Source organism: Rhinoderma darwinii, chromosome 4 (genome assembly GCF_050947455.1).
Source record: "Rhinoderma darwinii isolate aRhiDar2 chromosome 4, aRhiDar2.hap1, whole genome shotgun sequence".
Taxonomy (NCBI): Eukaryota; Metazoa; Chordata; class Amphibia; order Anura; family Rhinodermatidae; genus Rhinoderma; species Rhinoderma darwinii.
The window spans coordinates 58233007-58251582 of NC_134690.1; the positions used below are offsets into that span (position 1 = coordinate 58233007).

The window sequence follows — 18576 nt, forward strand, 5'->3', positions numbered from 1 at the left end:
ACCCGGCTGGTAATTAAGGAGATAGGTTTAGATGCTTTTGATTTCCTAATCTTTGATCTGAGTCAAGCTGGAAAGACAATAATAGAAAGCCTCCTGTGAGGGAACACGGCCTAAATTATTCATGGCTTCCTTGCTTTAGTAATTATTGTGCAACATGTTCTGGTCCAAAAGCTGGGATTCTTCAGAAGACGGGGAACGGTGCATTATGGGTCCAAGCATGCCATTTAGTACTTAGCATTGTGGGCAAGCACAGGCCATGCCAATGCTCACTGCCACTTTCTTGCTGCCATTTGCAAGGTACCCAGTAGTTTAAAGTAAAGTGACAAATGTAAAATATCTTTAAAACTACAGTTAGAACACATCAAGACCCACAATGCATAGAGCAAAGGTCTTCAACCTGCGATTCTCCAGCTATTGCAAAACTACAACTCCCAGCAGGTCATGCTATGTGGAGACCACAGCAGCTCGAGAGACGCAGGTGGGTTGGGAACCAATGGAATAGAGCATTGACTTTGGGTAGTGTCTTGAGCTGCCAGTTATTGGGTCCAGTGATTCTGATCACGCTGTTCCTGATACAGTGTATATTCGGGCCACTTACTGTATGTACAAGCAGCACTTGCAGTATTTTTGCCAGTCCAGGTGAAAACTTTGTTTTAAGTAAAGTATTTTTCATAAAATAAATATAATTTACCTTTTTCAAATTGCAATTTCTTGTACCTCTGCATTATTTCAGCTGCAACCATGAATTCAATCTGTTAAAAAAAGAATAAAATACATAATATAAATTAACGGTGAATAGATATGACTCCATCTAATACAATTAGGCAAGAAATCTGGGCATCTGCATTAGTACCCATATTATTTCTGCTTAAAGGGAATGTGTCATCCAAAAAATGACCTATTGTTTAAAGCAAGTTATTTTAAACATATTTTTTAAGGACTCACGCACACAATCGTAGTGTTTTTCTGGTCCGCAAATTCCTGGACCGTAGTCCTTATTTTGCGAATGAAAGGTCATCCGTAGTGCATCCATGTGTCATCCACAAAATGCGGGTCATATATAAAAAGTGAAAGGAAAACAATCATGCTGACTTCTGGTCGTCACTTAGCAACATTTCCGCAAATTGCAAATTACGGATGTCACAAGAGGTGTATCTGCAGTTTCCACGTGCCCATTGACTTCTATGGGCAAGTGTGTAGCGAATTTGCGGGCCGTAAGAAGACATTTCCTGAGTTTCTGCGGCTCATATTTGCGGTCCGGGAAGGAACCGTGAAAACCACAGTCGTGTGCATGGTGCCATAGCAATGAATGGGTCCGCAATTCACCAGCAGATTTGGGTGAATTGCGGACGCAAAAACATGTTCATTTGCATGAGGCCTAAGTCCTAACTCACACGAGTGTGTTCGGTCCTTGATATACGTTCCGCATGTCGGCAGTATTTCCTGGACCAAACACAGTGCAGGGAGGAACGCTGCTAGCATCATAGTTATGTACGATGCCAGGAGTCCCTGCCTCTCTGCGGGAAAACTATCCCGTACTGTAATCATGTTTTTAGCACAGAACAGTATTTACACGAGGAGGCAGGGACACCTAGCGTCATACATAACTATGATGATAGGAGCCTGGCTTCCTGCACTGAGTTCGGTCTGGGAAATGTGTCCGACATGCAAACCAAATATCACGAACCGGACACGGTTGTGTGAATTAAGCCTAAGAGTTTTTATTTTTATTTTCTATGTCATTATCTATATTATAAAAATTATCCTAAAATCTTGCAGTTTTCTCTCTGGCCACTGAGCCTCACAATAGACTGACCCTTCCTGTTCTGTAGAGATCACTTTTCAGCAGTCGTCTCATTATCATAAGAGGCAGGAGTAGAATGAAAGAAAGCACCTCTATATAGAGTGAGTATGGCCTTTGCTTTTTGTGCGTTTGTAGTAAATATATGTCCCCTTTTTTTGTTGTGTTTAAATATAGAGAGCGAAGAGTTCTAGTGTAGGGACTCGCAAGATGGTGAGGACCCTTGACGTGGGTTGCGAGCTTGTGTATTTTGGCCAAAATATCAACTAATACCTCATGTTCATCATTGGTAAATTTTTCATGATGCAGCCATGCCTTGTAATGCTGGTGGAGAACAGTTTGTCAGCGCTTAGTGTGGCGCACCTGCTATGTGCTGGGCAGCCCGCCTGATGGAATACTATGGGCGTAAATAATTGGCTGTAAGCCAGCATGGTGCACTACAAGTTATTGTGCGACTGGGATACTTGTGGAAGCCTTATTTGTGTGGAGTGATAATACTAAGCAGCCACCCCCCTCGTGAATAGTAGGCGTGAGAGTGACTTTTTATCAGTATTTTGCACCTGTGGGATCTCACCATATATAGCAATTGTGGCTTGTCTGCATCCTGATGGAAAGTTTAAACCTGCCCTTGTATCGAGTATGGCCTTTGCTTTTTGTGCCTCTATATAGATAACACAGGATCCACCGTTGACAATAGGTGATGGACACAACTCCCCTCCTCCCCTCCCTGCACAATGACCTCTGCACAGGTCACAGATCATGCCTAGAAGACAATGCGTTGGCTCCAGACTATTGTTTCCTATGGTCCATGTGGCTGCTGTAAAGCATTTCTCTAAATACCGTTAACAGCAGATCAGGCAAGATGGCTGCCCCCATAATCATGTACAGAAAATAAAATTTAAAAAATCCACAATTAAAAAATAAAAACATTATGTTTCTCTATCTGGTTTTAATTGTGAAAAAATATATAGGTGATACATTTCCTTTAAAAAGAAATGGATCCACCTTCCTGTAGCAGCATGCTGCAGAGGAAAAACAGTATGACCTCATGCACACAAGGATATTAAGACACCAGGTACTGATTTCATACAGTATTTTTCTGTCATATTTTAAAAAACGTGCTAGACTGAATGCCTTGTTATGGAGGTATTCTCTTCTAGAAACTTATCTCCATAATTCGATGCCTTTAAGAGACACCATGCAGCGGCAACGTAGCATGAGTCGCTGAACTTCGTGTGCTGCTGTACATGCTCCATGCAATAGCCTGCCATGTGCATGGGACCTAAAGAAAACAGTCATAAAATATTTACTCTTCTGCTTATTTTGGGTGCATTAGGCCTGAGCTGAACAGTGGCATTACGCCATCTTTAACCCATTGCTGGTGCTGTGCGATCTGGCAACTCACCTGTTAATGCACGAGTCCTCCAACTGTTTCTGGTCTATGGCCACATTGTGCACTGTCTATGTTCAGACAGGTGAGATACAATGTTATGGATATGGGCAGATGCGAGCTATAGGAGGTGTAGAGATAGCAGTCGCACCCATTCCCTGATGCCTGGGGGGCCCGAAGTGCCCTATGACATATTAGAAGATCCATTATTATAAATAGAACATGGTAGGTAGAGTTTGTATTGGGGCCCAAGAGCTTCAAGTTATGTCTCTGGATATGGACATCATCAGAATGCCATGCCAATGTGTGCCAACATTGCATCCCAGAGCCTGGACCATATACAACTTTAACATTTATGAAAAAAAAATAAAATTGCTCTTTCTAGATTAAGAAATGGAGTCTACAGTGAGACTGACCATACACATAATATTAATGCTGGCTGAACCTGCTGATTTCGGCGGGACTGGACGACCAACTAACATGTATGGCGGCGTCCCAACTATCCCCCAGCAGAAGATGTTGGGGGAGAGGAGGGTCTGGCATGTTAAAAATTCAATATGCCCGATTCTTTTGTTCGTTATCAGATAAGCAGACAGATGAGTCAGGTAGTGGCTTTCTCTCTGAGAACACATGCACTCTTGGCCGAGCCAAGCATGCATGTGTATGGGGGAGTCAGAAGGAATAGCAGTCGGACAAACGATTGTACGGTCAACATCTACCTCAAATGTATGGCCAGCTTAAGTGTTTCGTTACGTCCACTGGCAAGTACAGTAGAATAGGCAGAAAGTTGTCATGTCAAGGTTACTTGCCTCATTCTCTTGTAAATGGCCTCTCTTCGGACAACCAGCATCTGGGCAGCTGATCGCAGTTTCTAGGCCTTCCTTAATTAGTAGTTCAACATATTGTTTTAAGCACTGTGTATGAAAAAGAGAGAAAAGAAAAAATCTTTATCTCATTGCATGCTGCAATTTTAGTATTTACATGAAAAATAAACCCAATACAAACAAACGTCATATCTTAAAGGGGAAGGCCATCTTAATCAGGTATATCTTCCTACAGTGACTTGGCGGTTCCTGCTTCAACCACCAGTACCAGTCCTTATGCAGATATTCAAACTGATGGTCATTTGTGTAGAGCCCACAAAAAGGTCCAAAGGTCTGACATAAATGATTCATAAATTAAGTTACGCCCCTACTCACTAATCCCCTTAATGACCACCCAATGCCTATTTTCATGGCTACAGAGACATAGCTGTAGGAAGAAGCAATTGTTAACCCCTTCCTCAAGGATCGCTACATATAAACAGCACTAAATAAGGGCTTTGTATACGTATAATGCTGGGAGTGGCAGGGTGGTTTCCCATAAGGCCTTGTTCACACAGTGAATTTTTGCTGCAGATGTTTTATGCATTTTTTCTACGTGGGCAAAATCTGCAGCTAATTACAGTTCCAGCCATGTGGATGAAATAAAAATATGCCATCCACATGCCATACCTCCCAACTTTGAAGTATCACAAAGAGGGACAACCAATGCAGCTTTTAAGCCACACCTCTAATCCCACCCAATCTCCGCCCACACACACTCGGTTCAGCCCACACAGTATCATGCTCCCATAGTGCCTCCCACACAGTTTAATGCCAAATCGTTGCCCCCACACAGTATAATGCCCTCTAGCTGCCACCATACAGTATAATGCCCCATAGATGCACCCGTACAGTATAAAGCCAACACAGATGCCCCCATGCAGTATAATGCCCACAGATTATCCCATGCAGTATAATGCCCACACAGACGCCCCCATACAAATGCCCCAATACAGTATAATGCCCAAACAAATTCACCCATACAGCATAATGCCCCCTTAGCTGCCCCATGCAGCATAATGCCCCCATAGCTGCCCCATACAGTATAATGCCCCCATAGCTGCCCCATACAGTATAATTCCCCATTGCTGCCACCTTACAGCTTAATGCCCCATACAGTATAATGCCCCCCAGCTGCCCTTATACAGTAAAATGCCCCTAAAGCTGCCACTAGTGTCTGTGCCCACATAAAACGCGCCAGTGCTCTTGTAGATAGTGCCACACCGCCCATGTAGATAGTGCTGTTATATAGTGCCACAGTGCCCATGTTGATAGTGCCACACACCCCTTGAAGATAGTGCCACCCCCCTGTAGATAGCGCCATTGGGACTCCCTCTAGGAGCGGAATCTCCAGCCAGAGCATAGGCTGGGGATTCCGCTCCTAGAGGGAAGCCCTGATGTCACTGATCATATATGGACCGTGACGTCAGTTGCTACTGTTTGAGTGGAATCCCCGTTGCTGACTCTGGCCGGGATTCCGCTCCAGGAGGAGCCCCTGAGGTCATTGTCCATATATGGACAGTGACCTCAGGGGTTTCCCCTAGGAGCGGAATCCTCGGCAACGTCATCAGCAATGGGAATTCCACTCAAGGAGTAGCCACTAATTCTGAAGCAGGGAACCATCAGCAGCCTGCCTCAGAATTAGTTCATAGCGGAGGAGCAGAGGGAGCTCCTCTGCTCGCAGCTACTTCAAGCGCTGTGCTCGGGGAAACCCTTGACAGTACTGTCCATATATGGACAGTGACGTCAGTGGCTACTCATTGAGCAGAATCCCTGTTGCCGACTCTGGCAGGGGATTCCGCTCCAGGAGTAACCACTGACGTCATTGTCCATATATGGACAGTAACGTCAAGGCAGGGGCGTAGCTAGGGGGGGCAGGCGGGGCACGTGCCCCGGGCGCAGCTTAGAGGCGGGCGCCAGCACCACCTCCTCCTGCACTATAATTGTACCTGTGTCGCAAGGACACAGGTACAATTAGAAGCAATGAATGACCGGGCACGTTCCGTGCCCGGCCATTCAGCGCATTTCCACGAATGAAGCGACTGGTACCTTTTGTACCAGTGGCGCTTCCGTCGATGAAAGGCGCTGACTGACTGACAGGGAAAGTCATCCTGCCCAGCCAATCAGCGCCTTTTAATAGATGCTGCGTTCAACCCCCTGGAGACCTGCGCAGAAGAGAGCAGGTCTCAATGGCTGCCGGACGGCGTGGGAGCGGGAATAAGGTGAGTTTGAATATTATTATTTTTTTTTTACTGTAATAGACGTGTGTGTCTGTATCTGCGGGGGGACTATAGCTACAGGGGGACTATATCTACAGGGGGACTATATCTACAGGGGGGCTATATCTACAGGGGGTGGGCTATATACAGGTGGACTATATCTACAGGGGGGCTATATACTGGGGTGGGCTATCTACAGGGGGACCATATCTACAGGGGGTTGGCTATATACAGGTGGACTATATCTACAGGGGGTGGGCTATATACAGGTGGACTATATCTACAGGGGGTGGGCTATATACAGGTGGACTATATCTACAGGGGGTGGGCTATATACAGGGGGACTATATCTACAGGGGGGCTATATACTGGGGTGGGCTATCTATGGAGCACCATATACAGGGGTGGGCTATAGCTACAGGGGGGCTATATAGTATATAGCCCCCTGTAGATATAGCCCACCCCTGTAGATATAGCCCACCCCTGTAGATATAGCACACCCCTGTATATAGCCCACCCCTGTATATAGCCCACCCCTGTATATAGCCCAGCCCTGTAGATATAGCCCCCCTGTAGATATAGCCCACCCCTGTATATAGCCCCCCTGTATATAGCCCAGCCCTGTAGATATAGCCCACCCCTGGTGATATAGCCCACCCCTGGTGATATAGCCCACCCCTGTAGATATAGCCCACCCCTGTAGATATAGCCCACCCCTGTAGATATAGCCCACCCCTGTAGATAAAGCCCACCCTGTAGATATAGCCCACCCCTGTAGATATAGCCCACCCCTGTAGATATAATATAACCCACCCCTGTAGATATAGCCCACCCCTGTAGATATAGCCCACCCCTGTAGATATAGCCCACCCCTGTAGATTATGCCCACCCCTGTAGATATAGCCCACCCCTGTAGATATAGCCCAACCCTGTAGATATAGCCCCCTTTATATAGCCCAGCCCTGTAGATATAGCCCACCCCTGTAGATATAGCCCACCCCTGTAGATATAGCCCACCCCTGTAGATATAGCCCAGCCCTGTAGATATAGCCCACCCCTGTAGATATAGCCCACCCCTGTAGATATAGCCCACCCCTGTAGATATAGCCCACCCCTGTATATAGTCCCCCTGTAGATATAGCCCACCCCTGTATATAATATCCCACAAATAGCTCCCCCTATAGTGGTCCACAGAAAGCCCACCCCTGTATATAGCCCCCTTGTACATATAGTCCACCCCTGTATATAGTGCTCCACAGACAGCCCACCCCTGTATATACTATATACAAGGGTGGGCTATCTGTGGAGCACTATATACAGGGGTGGACTATCTAGTGGAGCACTATATACAGGGGTGGACTATATGTACAAGGGGGGCTATATACAGGGGTGGGCTATCTGTGAAACACTATATACAGGGGTGGACTATATGTGGAGCACTGTATACAGGGATGGGCTATATCTACAGGGGGGCTATATACATGGTTGGGCTATCTGTAGAGTACTATATACAGGGGTGGGCTATATCTACAGGGGCCTATATACAGGGGTGGGCTATCTGTAGAGCACTATAGGGGAGTTATTTGTGGGACACTATATACAGGGGTGGTCTATATGGGGGCACTATCTACAGGGGCTCTATGGCAGGCACTATCTACAGGGGGCTCTATGGCAGGCACTATCTACAGGGGGCACAGTGTGTGTGTGTGTGTGTGTGTGTGTGTGTGTGTGTGTGACACGGTGTATGGTGCTATTATAATAAGAGGTGCAATGTATGGCACTATTATATTTAGGGGCATAGTGTGTGGTATAATGATAACTTTATATTTATTTATAGGTGCAGAAATGTTGGAAAAGTTGAAGACATGTGAGCGGCAAACTGCAGAAATGGGCTGTGACCGGGAGAAGCCACCATAGAGGTCTGTACCGGATGGAGAAAAATAACTAGAATCTGAGACGTCACCGGTGAGTCACTTAATGTAAATGTTTATTCTGCCTCTAATCAGCACTGTAGTCACTCTATGATCTGCAGCGAGATGATGGGTGGTGTGATTATGGTATGATTTATTTTTGTGAAACAGCATCTCCCAGCATATCCTTACCATTGTTCGGGCCATGCTGGGAGCTGTAGTTTTACGCCGTACACACCTATACGGCAGGGGTTGCACTAAATTGAGCTGTATTTGTGCTGGTGCTGTATATATGTACTGAGCTTGGTTCTGGTGTTGTGTATAGAACCATATTGCTTGTAAGATGTACAAATGTTTTTATGCTCGCTTTTCATAAAAATAAATGACACGTCGATTGGTAGAGAAAACAAACACGGCGAGGGGGAAGGAGATGTCGGGAAAGAGGTTGGGGGGGGCGCCAAACTGAATCTTTGCCCCGGGTGCTGAAGAACCTAGCTACGCTTAAAGTAGCGCTGTGCCCGGGAGTCCTCGGCGAGCGGAGGAGCTCCCTCTGCTCCTCGAACTAATTCTGAAGCAGGGAGCTGATGGTTCTCTGCTTCAGAATTAGTTTGACAGCGGGACATACCCCCGGACGCCCGGGACAACGCCCGGAATCTGGGACTGTCCCGCTGAATCTGGGACGGTTGGGAGGTATGACATGCTGCTGAACATTTTCAGGACGGAAATCAAAGCATGCTGCGGATTTTCAAATACGTAGCATGCTCAGTCTTTTCTGGATGTTCACTACGGATTTTAGCCTATTCAATATAAAAGGGGTGAAAAACGCAGCAAAATACGAAGCACAAAACACATAACACATGCTGTTTTTGCTGCAGAAATGCTGATCAATAATACTGATACAATATAACCCTAAGGCTAGGTTCACACAGATTTTTTTGCAGGCGGAAAATCTGCCTCAAATTTCAATTTGGAATTTTGAGGCAGATTTTCCTCTGCCTGCACGCCGATTTTCGCGGTGTTTTTCCACTGTGTTTTTCGCCCGCGGCCATTGAGCGCCGCGGGCATAAAACTCTGTGAAATACGCTTTCTCTGCTTCCCATTGATGTCAATGGGAGGTCAGAGGCGTAAACGCCCGAAGATAGGGCATGTCCCTAAAACCGTTTCGCAGGAGAAAACAGCCTACGCCTCCTACTGAAATCAATGGGAGGCATTTTCGGCTGTTTTTTGGTGAGCTTTGCGGCACGGTTTCCACGCCAAAAAACTAGTCAAAAAACTCTGTGTAAACTCACCCTAAGGCTGGGTTCCCACATTGTCTGCTCTGCTGGATCCAATACAGTTTAATGCTGGCAAAATCTGCACTGTGGGAACCCAGCCTTATACTGATCAAATCTAAATTAAGTTAGTTATTTTGTCAAGAAGGCAAAAAGGTGCCACTGTCGGCAGAGCTGTCAGTCCAACTGACTGATAAATTCAGCTTATAGAGGCGTAATACAGCTTCGATGTATAGAGGATAATACTAATAAGAACTAATACTAAATAACATTTTGAATAAATGTTTGTTAGAAAAATTTTAAAAACGCTAAACCCATAGATTGCATAATAAAATAAATGAAGAAATTAAAAATAATTGACTACATAGGTTTACATAGCATTTAAGGCTTGCGAATAAGTTTAAAGGGGTTGTCTGGTTTCTGCAAATTAATATTATTATTTTTTATAATTAAAGTTATACAACTTTTCAATATACTTATTGTTTTAATTACACACATTTTTCAAGATATCGGCTTGTTGTCATTCAGTAGTAACATTCATTGTTTACTTCCAAGTGGATAACATTCTGTCCATGGTCATGTGATGGACACACAGGTATTAGCACCTTATTTTACCCTAGACCACCAGTGAACAAAATATTATTTCCAAAATATACCCTAGACTACCAGGTATTAGCCCCTACGTTTAAACTAAACCACTAGAGAATAAAAAAAAATGAACCCTTTTCTACCCTAGACCACCAGGTTATAACTCCCTCTTCTACCCTAGACCACCAGGGAATAAAATAATGAACCTTGTCTATCCTAGACCACCGGGATAGGGGCTTTACCCTAAACCACCAGAGCTAGTGATGGTACCCCCTTCCCTACCGTAGACCACCAAGGAAGTTTTAATTAGTATAGAAAAAAAATTGGGTACATTCTATATATAGTCCAGTGGGTTTTATTTTTTATAGTCCAAAAAAGATGGTATTAGAACTATATTAATTAACAACATATACTATATTTAATGACTCATATCTTATGCAGTGTGCTGATGTCAAGTTACACCTATATGTAATTGTCTATGGCATATTCCTGATGTAGGAAATTTCCACAAAAGTTCAAACAAACAAACACCAAAAAGATAAGAAAGCAGTGACATCAAAATATCATCCAGTCTCTGGAGTGAAGCTCCTCTTATTATAGAAAAAAGATATTAAAGAGGTTCTCACAAGAGGTTCTTTCCTGCGGACAGATGATAAATGTTTGATCAGTGGGGGTCTGATACAAACCCTACTACTGCCAGAACAGGGGGCACCCTTCCTTTATTCCTCCACCAGTTATTGCACCGGCAATAGGTAGCACTCTACATCTCTGCTCTGGTATATCCTTGATTTTCTACATCTTATCTGTCATATATGTATTATTAACAACTAATTCAATAACAGCCTTCGTCCATAAAACGCTAAGTAATGCCACAATGTATGAATGTAAGAAAGTGCTGTGTGATGGTCTTGTACGCCAAGAAAAACTTGGCCACGTAACATGAAGCTTATCTTGGCACAGAGAAGTGGCAGATTCCTGAAGATTAGTACCACAGTTCATTTACACACTGTATGTGCCCCTTACAAGTCATGCCTCAGCTCTAACATGCTGGGGGGGTTTTATGGCAACTTACATATTGACCTGAGCAATTTCCATATGACTTAGGCCGTTTCTACCCCCGTCAGAGGGACGTCTAGATGAATTACTATCAGGACCTCATTCTGAGCTCTGCATTCATGTTATTCACTTGGATCAGAATGGAGAAAGTGTTTACATACTGGTAGTAACCATGATGATGTTTTGATGGAAATCCTTGTCGCATGTAATAACTGGGGTCCAGGATTTGAATCCGGCATGGGAACATCTGCATTGAATTTCTATTTTTTCTTTGACCTCACATTTATTTCTTAGGGTTTTCCAATATCCTCTTTAAAAACATACAGATAGATAGTCGCACACATCAGCCCCTGTTCTTATTAGGGTTGACAAAAAAAAAATGATGTCATATTGATATTTTGGAATTTTTGGTCTGACCTGGTGATATCTACAGTATTTGTCAGTATCTTGGAGCAGAAAGTATTGCTGGAGCTGTGTAAATGTGGCGCTCATGTACAGCATTTTTGTCAAAATCCCAAAAATTGTGGGCCAAGTACTTTCTACTCCAAGATACTGACAAATACTGTACATATCACCAGGTCAGACCAGACATTGTAGTGTAGACAAGTTTAATATTGCATACTGGCATTTTAGGTTTCATAGGATCACATATCCATATCATACTTTCTGGAACATTAATCTGATGGATTTGTATTTTACTGCTGCCCTTATTACAATGCTTTATACCCTAGACCTCATTGAATGAAATTTATTGTGGGTAAATTGGCATTTGTCAGTGTGCAGGGCCAGTGTTACCTATAGGCACAGTAGGCCTGTGCTTATAGCTGGCAAAGGGGGAAGAGTGCCTGCTAAAGGGAATATACAGGCATTAATGCAATGAACATCGGGCCAACATGCTCTTTATAAAATAAACCCTACTACAACCATGTCCCTGTAATCTGCGGCACTACATTTAAGCAGCGCAATGTCTAACAATCTGTGACAGGGCCACCATCAAGGCAGTACGGCTGCTACTTCTGTCAGGGGCCAAGGCACAAAGATAAATAAGGGGCCTGCAGCCGCCCGCCCTAATGTCGTTTTGCCGGAAACAATAGCGAAGCAATAGCATAGTAGACTACGCTATTTCTTCCGGCAAAACGACGGGTCCGGTGCACAACAGAGACAAACGGAAACCATGGGCACCGGATCCGTCACCATTGAAATCATGGTGATGGAAACGGAAAACTCAGGGTCCCGTTCTGACGGAAAGCTCAGACGGAACGTCAGAACGGGACCCCAACGCAGATGTGAACAGAGCCTTAAAACATTTAGTTACCTTTTAACCCCTTAATGACCGCCGATACGTCTTTTTACGGCGGTCATTAGTGGGCTTTATTCTAGAGCGCCGCCAAACTACGTCGCTGCTGTAGAATAAAGTAAACAGAGCAGGGAGCCGTGAAATCTCCCTGCTCTCAGCTGCCAGAAGCAGCTGAGGGCTGGGGGCGTCCCTGCTCTGCCGGGTGAGATCGATATTAGTATCGATCTCACCTGTTTAACCCTTCAGATGCGGTGCACAATAGCGAGCACCGCATCTGAATGGTTTTGGAGAGAGGGAGGGAGCTCCCTCTCATCTCACTGACACCCGGCGATAAAATCGCCGAGTGTCTGTGTCTTCTATGGCAGCCGGGGGTCTAATAAAGACCCCCAGGTCTGCCTGCAGCGAATGCCTGCTAGATCATGCCGCAGGCATGACCTAGCAGATGCCTGTCCGTTTTAAACGGACAGGCAGTAATACACTGCAATACAAAAGTATTGCAGTGTATTATAATAGCGATCGGAGGATAGTGAAGTCCCCTAGTGGGACTAGTAAAAATGTAAAAAAAGTTTAATAAAGTTAATAAAAAAAAAAAGTGAAAAAAAAAAATGAAAAACCCAGCATTTCCCCTTACAAAATGCTTTACTATTAAAAAAAACTACAATAAAGCAAAAAAGTTACACATATTTGGTATCGCCGCGTCCGTAACGACCCCGACTATAAAGCTGTTACATTATTTAACCCGCACTGTGAACGCCGTAAAAAATAAAATAAAAAACAATGGAAAAATTGCTGTTTTCTGTTAATCCTGACTTAAAAAAAATGTGATAGAAAGTGATCAAAAAGTCGCATCTACTCTCAAATGGTACCAATAAAAACTGCAAGTCGTCCCGCAAAAAAACAAGACCTTATACAGCTATGCCGATGCAAAAATAAAAAAGTTACAGCTCTTCGAATGTGACAATGGAAAAATGTAAAAAATGGCTTGGACATTAGGGCCCAGAATGCAAGCAGGGGGAAGGGGTTAAAGTTTACAAATACAAAAGGTAAAAAAAAATAGAGTAATGTTAAATTAAAAAAATGCACATATTTTTTACAATAAGGGCATGACCACACGTGGCGGATTTCCTCCGCAACTGTCCGCATCAATGCCGCACAGAATCTGCGTTGCAGATTCTGCTGCGGATCTGCACAAAATGTGCAGTACATTGATGCGGACTAGCTGCTGCGGACTGCGGGAAAAGTGCTTCCCTTCTCCCTATTCAGTGCAGGATAGAGAGAAGGGACAGCACTTTCCCTAGTGAAAGTAAACGATTTTCATACTTACCGGCCGTTGTCTTGGTGACGCGTCCCTCTTTCGGCATCCAGCCCGACCTCCCTGGATGACGCGCCAGTCCATGTGACCGCTGCAGCCTGTGCTTGGCCTGTGATTGGCTGCAGCCGTCACTTAGACTGAAACGTCATCCTGGGAGGCCGGACTGGAGACAGAAGCAGGGAGTTCTCGGTAAGTATGAACTTATATTTTTTTGACAGGTTGCTCTATATTGTGATCGGTAGTCACTGTCCCGGGTGCAGAAACAGTTACTGCCGATCGCTTAACTCTTTCAGCACCCTGGACAGTGACTATTTACAGACGTCTCCTAGCAACGCTCCCGTCATTACGGGAGCCCCATTGACTTCCTCAGTCTGGCTGTAGACCTAGAAATACATAGGTCCAGCCAGAATGAAGAAATGTCAAGTTAAAAAAGCAAGACGCATCCGCAGCACACATAACATGTGCATGACAGCTGCGGACTTCATTGCGGAAATTAGAATCTCCATTGAAGTCAATGGAGAAATTCCGCCATGAGTCCGCCACTGCTCCGCAACAGACAGAGCATGCTGCGGACACCAAATTCCGCTCCGCAGCCTATGCTCCGCAGCGGAATTTTACGCATCGTCTAAACGAACACTGCTAAATTAAAGTGAAAGTCAATGGAGAAACGGCTCCGCTGCGGATTAACGCTGTGGAGTGTCCGCAGCGGAATTTAAGTGAAATTCCGCCACGTGTGAACCCAGCCTAAACATTAAAATAAGTCACAATACATAAAATATACACATTCGGTACCATCGCGACCGTAATAACAAATTTATAGCGTCATTTATGATGTTTACGCTGTTATAAAATAGAAACTGCTTTCTTTCACTTATTAATGTGAGGCACGAGGTATTATGAATTCTGAACCTCCATGTGCCTCCCATTCATAGTAATTAACGCCATCATGTACCTCACACATTAACCCAATGTTGTCCATTATGACTGAGGAACATGATGGGGTTAATTACTGTTAATGTGAGGCACATGGAGGTTCACAATTCATCACACCACGCATCTTACATCAGAAAATGGAAGAACTTTTTTTTATTATTATCATTATTATTGCTGGCAAAGTATCGTTCTGCTATCGAGAATCGTAATACCACACGAAGTATCGGTATCGAAGTCCAAATTCTGGTATTTTGACAACCCTAAATGCAACAACAGTGCACAAAAACAATTAGTGCTCATGTTCTCCTTCTTAACTTCTCTCGAGCAAAACCTATGATATCCTAGAAGGTCTGACCAGCAAATCCTGATAGAGGTCCAAACATCAGGCAAGCAACAGCTCCATTATCCCCTCCCCCACAAACGTGTGCTGAGAATGAGAAAAGCTTTGTGCATTGGACAATTATTCCTGGGAATCATCCTGTTTACCATGGTTATCAGCCCAGCTAGCATGCCAAACAGTATAAGAGATCTTTGCCAGTGAGAAGTGATGACATGGTGTAGCGGGTTGCAGGGGAGGTAGATTACTTCTTATTATGCAGTCGGTGTGCGCTGCGTCTGTTCCTCTCCTGAGTGATTCAGCTGAATAAGCAGGAACATTATAGGTTATGTAGGAGTAACAGAGAACTATCCATACAAGGAACTGGTCCTATCAATTGCCATTATTAACTATAATTATGAAGAGAAACCCACTCTGCCGTGTTGCCATACACAGAAGATATTTGCAGCTGGATCCTGCGTTATGTCCTAGCAGGTACTGAAAGGGACCTATAAAAAGTGCCAAGGACTGCAGGGGAAGGAGCAGTTCGGTCTGTTGGGAAGGAGGACCCAAAGCTGTATGGGAGTGAGGAAATTTAAAGAGGTTCTCTGGATTTTTTGGACAATCCCTACTTGTTAGACAAGTCCCTTGACAAAAAGCAAAAATCAGATCACCAAGTGTCCCCCTACCGGGACACCCAGCAATCAGCTGTGATCTGAGGGGAAACCTTGCAGTAAGCGTTCAATTTCCCTGCAGTGCCGCCAACAGGGGAAATTAAGCGATACACAGTGTCCCTTCATATCAATAGATGTCTATGTCTTTGTAATGCAGGAAAGGACAGGTTCTCCAGACAGACAGAAAAATGGACAAGGAGGCAGCACTTCCAAAATGTAGAAAAACCTTTATTCACCCATGCAACGTTTCAATCCCTGAGGATCTTTCTCAAGCATGCTTGAGAAAGATCCTGAGGGATTGAAACGTTGCATGGGTAAATAAAGGTTTTTCTACATTTTGGAAGTGCTGCCTCCTTGTCCATTTTTCTGCCTGATATTGAGGACCTTGGACCAGGTTCTGAAGAGGCGTGTTCGGTGCTGTGGTAACTCTCTACTTTTAGGTTCTCCAGACAGAGACACTCTTTGTAGCCGCTCTGTACTCTGTCCAAGGGAGAAGGATCCTGAATGGAGGACTCTATTAAATCAGAATTTGATAATAGGGTATCTGAAAATTGGTTTCTAAACTGGAAAATCCCTTTTAAGGGAGAGACAGGAAGAGGGGGGTCTTACCTTCTGCCCAACGGTTAGAAGTACGGCCAGTGTCCCATGCCATAATATGCCCACTTCACTCAGAATGAGAGCTTCCCAAACCTACAAAAAAATAATCCTTGTCCTCCATTTTTGCACCAGCTGCCCCGTCTCTTTCTGCTCTTACACTTACCTAAAAATGTTTTGTACGTGACTCGTTTACTCCGATGCCACATACATGCCAAGTGAAGGAGACATGCTAAAAACCTTAACAGGGTGCTTTGTTCTTGATGTAATGGCTACATTAGGCCACAACTCAAGTGTACATATCATTATACTCAGAAGAGTTGGAGGATTATACCAGCAAAATAAACATGCCTTAAAATTCCTTCAGATTTTGAATTGCCAGCGTTTTCTGACTCTTTTTTTTCCGCGTTTTTTGACCGTGGCCGTCTAATCTAATGCAAATATCGCAGGGAAAAAAACAGCAACCACACTCCAAACAAGCGCTGCAGGTTTTTATAGCCTCTTATTGACTTCAGTGAGAGGTCAGAGGCAGAAACCGCTCGAAGAAAGAACATGCCACTTTTTTATTGAAAGCGGCCAAAAGCCGCTCGGGAAAAAAGAAAGCCTCTGCCTCCCTTTGAGATTGATGGGGAACAAGTTTAGGCGTTTCTTTGCATGGATTCCGCAGCGGTTTCCGCGATAAGCGCCAAAAAAACGCAGTGTGAACTACTGCTAAGAAAGACCAATATGTTTTGTAAAGAAAATAAAAACATAAATCTTTCTACCAAACTATGAAATAGGAAAAAAAAAATCACTTTAACCCCTTAATGACTAGCCTATTTGAAACCTTAATGACCAAGCAATTTTTTACGTTTTTCCATCGTCGCATTCCAGAGCTATAACTTTTTTATTTTTGCATCGACATAGCTGTATAAGGTCTTGTTTTCTGCGGGACAAGTTGTATTTTTTAATAGCACCATTTTGAAGTACATATTATTTATTGATTACGTTTTATTAACTTTTTTTTAGCGGGAAATAGAAAAAAACTGACATTTCGCCACACTTTTCCGCGTCCTAAATCTACGCCGTTTACCGTGTGGTATAAATAACACAATAACTTTATTCAGCGGGTTGTTATGGTTGCTACGATACCAAATTTGTAGCGTTTTTGTATGTTTTACTACTTTTACACAGTAAAAACGCTTTTTTTTCTAAATTATTTGTTATTGTGTCTCCATATTTGAAGAGCTGTAACGTTTTTATTGTTCCGCCGATGCGGTTGTATGAGGGCTTTTTTTTGCGGGAAGACTTGTAGTTTTTATTGGTACCATTTTGGAGTAGGTGCGACTTTTTGATCACTTTTTATCACATTTTTTTAGGTTAGGATTCACAGAAAACAGCAATTTTTCCATAGTTTTTAATTAAAATTTTTACGGCGTTCCCCGTGCGGGTTAAAAAATTTAATAGATTTATAGTCGGGGCCGTTATGGACGCGGCGATACCAAATATGCGTAACTGTTTTTACTTTATTTTGTTTTTTTAATGGTAAAGCAGTTATTAGGCCCCCGGCTGCCATCGGAGACACAGACACTCGGCGATCCTGAGGATAGGCCATCAATTTCTTGGGATTGGAAAACCTCTTTAATAATTCATTATTTCAAAACATATTAATGACCCTTGGTCCTGAACGGGTTTCTTAAACCACTGGTTATCAGCTGATCTTGCCAGGAGTAGCTACAGCTGCCCATTCACAAATGCGACAGGAATTTAAATGAATGGTAATCCATATACCTACAATGCAGAAAGAGAAGGTACTGGTCCTTGGCAGAATCATTGAGGCATGCCGTGGACACCAGTGAAAGAGGCGCAAGGTCAGTGAATGGATCTCTGGGATGGAGCTACTGTACCAGGTAATACTTTAGGGGTGAGAAGAGCGCCTTGCCCATGCCCTGCTCTATCACAAAAGTAGCTCCCCCACATAAGGAATTGCTAATAACGCAATCCCATAATGTAAAGAGTGGCACCAAAAGAAAAGTTTCATTTAAAATCTGGGCTTGTCTGGTTTTAATAATGTCTACTCCTCATAGAAAATCTCTACACCAGCAATCCATATTAGAAATATGACTATGTATTCTCAAATTTGGTTGCCACTCTTGCCATGAAGGTTCTTACATAATAATTTTCATTGGAAATAGTGTATTTCCCAATACGGATGGCAGCACTAGGAATAACCAGTAAGCTCCAGGTACTTCTACTATAAATGTGTGCAGCTGTCCTGCTCTGAGAAGAATACAACATCAGGGATTTCCTACAAGGAAAAAAAAAAAAGAAAAACAACTGTCTCCTTTATAAGAAGAGATTAATTCATGATAT

The 18576-nt window shown here is 43.7% G+C and overlaps 1 protein-coding gene across 2 annotated transcripts in view; it reads right to left on the reverse strand.

The window, feature by feature from the left end:
* RNF144A (ring finger protein 144A) overlaps window positions 1-18576 on the reverse strand; it is a 109132-nt gene that overhangs the window by 29359 nt on the left and 61197 nt on the right. For both annotated transcript variants that reach the window (XM_075861133.1, XM_075861132.1), the window contains exons 3-4: window positions 4001-4105; window positions 692-752 (exon numbers count right to left, since the gene is read on the reverse strand). In XM_075861133.1, the coding sequence (XP_075717248.1) occupies window positions 692-752; window positions 4001-4105 (166 nt within the window). The remainder of the gene's footprint in view (window positions 1-691; window positions 753-4000; window positions 4106-18576) is intronic.